Here is a 7834-nt window from a genome sequence, read left to right on the forward strand (position 1 = left end):
AAAGACGAGTGATAATTGTTCAAGCGGAGAGTGAGGTTCTTTTTTTGTTTGTTTGTTTTGTTTTTTTGTTTTTGTTTTTGTTTTTTTTTTGCAGGGTGGATGTGAAATTGTAGCCGGAAGTAGCAATATATGGGCCATTGTTCTAGTGAGGGTCACAGTTTCCATGATGCAATTTTTCAAAGTCTAGCCAATAAAGTTTAAGGTTACATAAGTCAGTAAGACTCTTTTTTTATGTAAACCTTGAGGATGGGTGTTTTCCGAGCGTTATATTTAGTATACTTCCCTCTTGGTGTTCTTGGTATTTATCAGGTTTATGCCCTGACTGCCTTTGGAAATGGACAAAACACTAAGGGAAGGTGACCGTCATGCATGTGGTAAGCAGGGAACTTCTCCAACCTTCTTAAGATACCTGTGTGGTCCAAAAATTAAACTGACAAAGACAGGCTAATAGGAGAAAAGGAGTCAAATTTTGCTAAGTTGTTACATGTACATGGGAACCTTCCCAAGAGAACAGAGACCCGAAGTTACCAGAAGTTACCAGAGCAGGAAGTTTTTACACTTTTTAGGCAAACAGTAGATTTGTGAAGATCTGACAAGACAAAGGGGTTTGGGGGGGGGGGGGGAGTAGTAAATGGTGAAGAAGTAACTAGGAAGATAAGGATGATCTTAATCTTGGCCCCAAGTTTCTTACCTTCTGGCACAGGGGAGGTCCCTTTCACATGGGAGTTTTATGACCAGTTTCAGAGAGGAAGGGCAAGGAAAAACATCATCAGGTGTTCTGGGTGAACTTCCTGAGTGGCCCACACAGCAACAGATGTAAAAATTGTCTAAACATGAGCCACGGTGGCATTTCTCTGAAGTTTATACCAAGTTGTCCTGCTGTAACTGGAGTGTCTTCAGGAAAAGAGCTGTTTTCGTGCTGAATGATTCCACGTCAGGAGGATGGGAGAATAATTGGAAACATTAATTTGGGGAGTTGTAGCCAGATATCAGAAGAGGCTAAAAGGATTCAGGGTTGAGTCCAGTTTACAGGTAGATAACAAAACCTCAAAGCCAATGAACAAGGCTAAATCTACCACCCATATGGGTGTGCTATAGTTTTCTCGTAAGATACAATTATCCCTCTAGAGTCACCCCCATGTCTCTCAGAGATAATCAAAACAAGGTGTGCAATATAAGTCTCGTCTCATTGAATATGGGCTGATTACTTATGTAAATACAGCAAGAATAGTGGGGACCGTGTAAGTTCTTTTTAATCTGCTTTGCTAGAACTTTTCATGAAATTAGATTTTTTTAATGCCTCTCAAGCCTAAGAAGCTAAGCCAAGGACTCATGATCAGATTTGGCATATGCTACCTATAGATTTGGATCAGTTCCACTCTTCTTGAGGTCCCCAAGATATCCTGGGTTTCCTGGGCCTCCCAGGAAGTGACCTTCCTTAGTCAGATGGCCAGGCTTCCAGGGACACTGTAAGCAAGGTACCAGCCCAGTTTTTTTTTTTTTTTTTTTTTTAAGGGGCTTTTTTGGCTCCGTAAAGTCAACCTTAGTTTTTAAAGTTGTCTGGTCACATCTGATTCATGTCAAAAATGGCATTCCAGTCAAAGCCTTGGTAACATACCAATGTTTCAAATTGTGTCCTGTTATAAGGAGATAAATCGGGTTCTTATTGAACTTCTGCAAATAACTATATTGCCATGAAAATAAGAATACTCAGTAAGAATTCCCAAATTCTGGAGGGAAAAAAAGTAATTGTTTCATTTTCGTTCACAAAGGTAGTTCTTTATGACTTGTAGCAATTTGATACAATTAACCGACTGCGCCACCCAGGCGCCCCTAAACTAGTGATGTTTTAAAGCAAAAGTCATAATCACCCTCAGGAGTTTATTCAGCCCCACGCAATTAATTCTTGTTGATTTTGATCTTTTGTTAGTGGTTTTATGAACCCAGGTTTTCCACTAGAATTCTGGAATTTCTCACCCAGATCAGTGGTATGATCTTAAAGTTATCAGAAACCTCCCCTTGTCATGTTCCTTCCACGAATCTTCTGGAAAATGGAGCTTTTTTGCAAAAGCACCAGAGTAAAAGAATAATGGTCTGTAAAACACAAAAGCCTCAAAAATGGCCATGGTTAAAGATCCGATGAGAGTTCATCACAATGCAACAGACAAGGAGATTTCATTATTTCTGTGACACACAACATTTTAAGTTAACAACTAGAATTAATGACTGATAACATTATGCCAGGATAGATTTCAAGGGATGTCATACAGTTTCTAGAAAACTTATATTAACAATTTGTACCCATCCCAATATAACCTAAAGGGGTCAGACATCACTTCTTATCAGACAATGTTTCCATGTAATTTAACATGTCAAATAAGCCTAATTACTTTCATATCTTTCTTTTTATAAGGAGAGAAAACAAATGTTTTGGAGTTTTTCCAGGAGCCCTCTAGAAAAGTCCAAGTTAGTTCAAGGTCAAAAAGACTTCCCCGGCAAGGAACAAGGAAATCGGCTTAGTGCATCAGATATTCTGCTTTTGGGGGCCACTGTGCTGAAAGATCGTTATAACTATCTTTTTCTACTTCCTCCTCACCAGCAGGTGTTGGGGTGGGGAAGCTTAGGGCGGACGACTTGTTTCATCTTGTCGATGAAGCCCAGATATGTGAAGCACTTGGTGACCTTTGTCTTGTGGAGGTGATGTTTAGGCTGAGACAAGGAATAGTGTAGAGAGCAAGACGGAGTCACTCATGTTAAGCAGTGATGTAAAGAGCCAAAGAGCAGTAACGGAGAATAGGTATCGCTAAAACCAGAGTGTACTCAAGGTACAAGAACTGATAATCAGCAAGGCCAAGAGAGCCTGAGAGAACCCGGAACTAATAATCAGTAGAACCAGAAGAGGTCTCTGAAGGATTAAGCTTTTCAGAGGCAGGGCTTTTAGGGACACCTGGGTGGCTCAGTCAGGTAAGCATCTGACTCTTGATTCCGGCTCAGGTCATGATCTTATGGATCGTGGCTCCGAGCCCCGCTCCGGGCTCCGTGCTGACAACGCAGAGCCTGCTTGGGATTCTCTCTCTCTCTCCTTCTCTATCTGCCCCTCACTTGCTCGTGCATGCTCTCTCTCAAAATGAATGAACATAATGAATTATTATTATTAACTAATAATTAACTTTAAAAAGGGAGGACTTTGGCAGGAAACCGTCAGACTCCCCAGACCTCGACTCCACGTCTGACCGCATAAGAAGGACAACTGCCCCCGAGGTTTCTGCCCGACTGCTGTCTGAACACTGGGATCTTCCACTGTTTGAACATAAGAAGCAGAGAACGCCAAGGGCTGGCCAGGACCAGACTAAGTCCACAGACCAATGGCATGGTCACGGACACGTTACCTTCCTCCCTTGTTGTTTATGGCCTGATGTATGACTTGTTTTGTCTCGTGCGACGTGTATGAAGCCAAGTTAAATGCCTTGCGGAACGTCATTGAGGTTGGAATGTTAACAACCTTGCTTTATGACTGAATAAAGCTGACATCGTGAAAAGACACAGCTGGTGTGTGCACCTTGCTCATGTGATTTCGACACCCTGAATCGTGAACCACAGCATCTACCTACACAATGCTTCAAGCGAAGTAGGTTAAGTTGGCCCCTGTGACCAACAGAGTTATCCTGGAAACTGGGAGAGAGAGAAGCCCCCTTCCTGCCCATGGCTCAGCCTCTGCGGAGAGGGCAGCAGGGGTTCTGAAGGAGCTGACGTGAGAACCCCATGCCCAACCCCAGAAGAGGGAGCCAGAGAGAAATCTGGCCTTGTCCCAGGAAGCTGCGGGCCATGGGCGCAGGTTCGGCATCTTTCCAAATGTGCGCAGATTGCTGAGGACAGAGTGTAATTCACTGAAAGACCTTTCTGTGCTTCAGATGCAGATATGAAATGAGTGTGTCCTGTTTCTCAGGTGCCAAACGTGCTGCCCCAGGTGCTGCCTCCTGGATCTGCCACCTCGGGGGCACAGGCAGGGCCTTAATGGGAGCAGCAAGAGCTGACCTCAGGGACCCTGGACCCACCTGCAGACATGCCTAGAGGACTGTGCACACGGCATCCGTGCATGCCCTGTGCCTGCACTTGGCTTGAGAAAGAAGGTGGAAGTCCCCTGGTTAGATTCAAGAGCAGGGCGGCCAGGAGCAGGTGGGCTTTACCTTCATAGGTAGGAGCTGCTTCCCTAAGAAGTGGGAAGCATGGAACTGACCTCTAGACTTTCTGGCTGGGCAACCTTCTCCTTGAGTAATATTCTTTTCCCCATCTGGGCTATAGGTTGGTCCCAGCTCCAGGGACTCAGTGGTGGAGTGATTGCAGTCATGGTCCCGGCCGTACCTGCTTCCCTGTGTTCGTGCCCTTTGCAGTATGACCCTCCTCCTCTTCCTATCCAGAGATGAAGTCTACTTGCCCACCCTCGTATCTTGCTATGGCCAACAGAATGTGACAAAGGGACGGTGTGCCAGTTCTGAGTCTTGGCTTTCAGGGGCTTTGCAAACATCCACTTACTCTCTTGGATCCTGCAGTGGCCCTGTGAACGGGCCTGGGCCAGCCTGCTGCAGCAAGGAAGCATGTGGCCCAGTCACTTCCACTGACCCAGCTGATAGCTGTCAACCCTCAGGAGAGTCACCTAACTGACCCGTGGTTGACTGTGGACACATGAGGAACCCAACTGAGCCCAGCCTAAATTGCTGACCCACAGGATTTCAAGCTAAATTAACGATTGCAGTTTTAAGCCACTGGATTTGAGGGTGATTTGTTTCACAGGAGTGGGCAACTGACATAGGACCCCTGGAAATAAGGTAAAGCGGAGAGGCCTGCATGCTGGAAAGGCCTGGGCTCTGGGATGACGGTGCCAGCTGAGAGCCAAGAGCGAAGAGATGCCTGAAACCAGGAAGCCTTGCTGTTAGGTGTTACCCTGAGAAGCCTGGAGACCCCAGGACCCCGGGGGCAAAGCTGCAGGAGTGAAAAGGACCAGGGTCTTTGGTTACCATGGCAATAAGTAAGACTTTAATACTAAAGAGCTTTGTGCACGTACCCTTTCCAGACGCTGTCTTCCCCCAGGAGGCTGGCCTTTGTCATATCAGCGGGGTGGACTCCCCGGGAAATAAAATCCTGACTCATCAGCATTAGGTCACCAGGGAACTCAGCTAAGCGGAAAAGATTTCGGTTGGTTAGGCCAGTGATGGACCGTTTCGCTTTCTTGGTGGGGAAGAACGGTTTCTGATCATTTGGATGGCATGTGAGACATTGTTTCGGTTCTTCTGACTTGAAGATGACGTTCATTTTTATTTCTCGTCTGCTCGTGGCTTTGTTCTCTGCCTCGCCTCTCTCCTCTTGCTTGGCAGAGTTGTAGAAAGCCACGACCTCGCTGTCCTCGTCTTCCCTGGTCTTGTCTTTTGCCGTTGGGCCCAGGCCCCCTCCAGACAGAAATGAAGAGCCCCTGAGCCTCTCAATGTAGGGCAACAGCTGCTTATTCCGTAGGGCTCGAGCAAGCTGCATCCGTTCTACGTGCCTGATGACAGTGAGCTTCTCGCGCTGGGGCATTCTGAACTCCTCTGGGGGCACGATCACCTTGGCCGTCCACAGTTTTTCCAGGGGCCTGCAGGCGGCACAGGGACGGGGATGCTGTGTTCCGAACTCCAGCGCCCGCTTGTGGTCCGGAGACAGCGACTGGAGCTCCTTGAGCATTTCCCACTCTTCCTCTTGCTTGTGGGTCAGAAATCTCCTTGCCGCCGTGGTGTGGACACCACCCAGCCGCTGACAACGTGAAGGGGACTATCAAAAATCTCAACGGGGCAGCAGCAGGGGTTGCCCCCAGAAAGAATCGCCTGGTGGCCCCTGTCCCCATCTGCCACTGAGTGTCTGGGCCCCTCTGCGGTGGGAGCTTTGGGGTCGGACAGGCCAGAGTTCAAATCCTGACTCTCCTTACCTACAAGCCAGCAGCCCTCACAGTGCTATTCCTAATCAGAACTTTGAAACAAGATAGTATTTGCAGTGCAAGTGTGGGAAGCCTCGAGTGAGGCCTCTGGGAACCTTGTATGTCCGTTGCTGGTGGGTTTTGAACCTCTGGCTCCACCCCTCCCAGCCTGGCTGCCTGGCTCCAGCGGGGCCTCCCTGCGAATCAGCTTCAGGACACTTACTAGGATCTCTTTTTCCAAGGGGGAGTATTTTCCGAGGGCGATGCGTGGATCTGATTTGTAGGATTTGGTCCATATCCTGAAAGGCAAAGGGTCAGGTGTAGGAGAACCCCAGGAAGGGTGTCACGACTTTTAGTTTTGGGGTGGGAAGCGTCACAAAGGGCGGCCCTGTCTTAGACAGGCGAGGGCCACGGTGACTGGGGTGGGGTCCTCCCCTTGGCTCGTTCTGGGAGGGGTGGGAAGGACAGGACCCGAAGCCCAGGCTCTGCTCACCCCAACGGTGAAGTAGAACTCAGACCCCGCTGACAGCACAGGGGGGCTTTATCCCAGAAGGAATCGCTTGTGTTAGACATTCTGACTGGCGCTCCACTCATCCTCCACCTGCCCTCTGCAGACTTCCTTTCTTGGGGCCTCTGTTTCCCAGTCTTCTGGAAGCCATTCTCCCATTCCCTGATCATACTCTGGCAATACGCGAGGATGGGAGGTGTTAATGCCTGGAGTTTCTTTCTAGGACATTTTAGCGGGAACCCAAGAGATAGTTACGAACTCTTCCTGCATCATAACTGGCCTACTTGGGGCCTATTGTGAGGTCTGAGTTTAGGTATCAGATGATGCCCTGGGGTGAAATGGACACACACGACCATGTGCCTGGAGGGGTGGAACCCAGGGGACCAGAGTGGGCAGAGCATGTGGCGGGGGGACATTCTAACCATGTCGCTGCTGCTTACAAGCCCACAAAGACTGCTCAGTGCCTTCAGGGTGAAGACTCAGTCTCTCTCAGGTCCTTGCTTACCTCTGCAATCTTAGTTCCTCAAGCTCCATCAAAGCGCTCGATCCGTGGTTCTTGGAATGAGCTTCTCAGCTACTGTTCATGCCCCCCCCCCCCGCCCCTCTCCCCCATATCTCAGACAGCTCTCTCCTCCCTTGGCAACTTGCTTTCAGGGCCTGGCTCACCTGTGCCTCCCCTGAAGATTTCCTTGCGGGATAAATCACTCCTTTGTCCACGTTCTCACAGTCCTGGTGCCATGCTCCAGCACGTTATCACAAATTGACTTGGTTGTCCACTAAGTCTGTCTCTCCCTCTGCTCAAAAGGAAGTCCCAGAGGCATCTTATTCGTGTGTTGCTGTTGTTTAGCATGGGGCCTCGTGTAGAGCAGACGCTCGGCTTGCCTACTCAGTAAGAAATCATCTTGGGTCAAAAGCGTTCCTGGTGAGAATGCACATTAGCACAACCCCTACTAAAGGTAATTTGGCAACATAAACGTTCCGAATACATTTACCCTTTGACCCAGCAGTATGTGTATATGATAAAATATGCTCAAGGTTAGTCAACGCAGCCTGCTTGGGACAACAAACCTAATGACAAACTCAGGGGTACCTGCGTGGCTCAGTCGGTTAAGCGTCCGACTTTGGCTCAGATCATGATCTTGCGGTCCATGAGTTCGAGCTCCGCGTCGGGGCTCTGTGTTGACAGCTCAGAGCCGGGAGCTTGCTTCGGATTCTGTGCCCTGTCCCTCCCCTGCTCATGCTCTGTCTCTCTCTCTCTCTCTCTCTCAAAAATAAATAAAGATTTTTAAAAATTAAAAAAAAACCTAATGACAAACTCAAATGTCCATTAATAAGGATTGGTTAGAGTTATGGCCAACCATACACTGGAATACTATGCGGGA

The 7834-nt window shown here is 48.3% G+C and overlaps 1 protein-coding gene across 1 annotated transcript; it reads right to left on the reverse strand.

Annotated features, from left to right (window-relative positions):
• Positions 1-5011: 5011 nt before the first annotated feature.
• Positions 5012-6692, reverse strand: CUNH10orf120 (chromosome unknown C10orf120 homolog). Its single transcript, XM_040486673.1, has 3 exons — positions 6438-6692; positions 6168-6243; positions 5012-5784 (listed from the first exon to the last, which is right to left on the reverse strand). The coding sequence occupies exons 1-3, from the start codon at positions 6620-6622 to the stop codon at positions 5041-5043; spliced, it is 1005 nt and encodes a 334-aa protein (XP_040342607.1). The 5' UTR covers positions 6623-6692; the 3' UTR covers positions 5012-5040.
• Between the last annotated feature and the right edge of the window lie 1142 nt (positions 6693-7834).

The sequence above is a fragment of the Herpailurus yagouaroundi genome, unplaced genomic scaffold, assembly GCF_014898765.1.
Source record: "Herpailurus yagouaroundi ecotype Mexico unplaced genomic scaffold, PumYag 163, whole genome shotgun sequence".
Classification (NCBI taxonomy): Eukaryota; Metazoa; Chordata; class Mammalia; order Carnivora; family Felidae; genus Herpailurus; species Herpailurus yagouaroundi.

Bases quoted from the DNA above. Each gene is read 5' to 3' on its own strand.
- CUNH10orf120 (XM_040486673.1), bottom strand. From the start codon at position 6,622: ATGATCAGGGAATGGGAGAATGGCTTCCAGAAGACTGGGAAACAGAGG. The intron at 6,244-6,437 runs GTGAGCAGAGCC...TTTGCCTTTCAG, and splicing joins AGTTCTACTTCACCGTTGGG to GATATGGACCAAATCCTACA. The intron at 5,785-6,167 runs GTAAGTGTCCTG...TCACGTTGTCAG, and splicing joins CCTTGGAAAAAGAGATCCTA to CGGCTGGGTGGTGTCCACAC.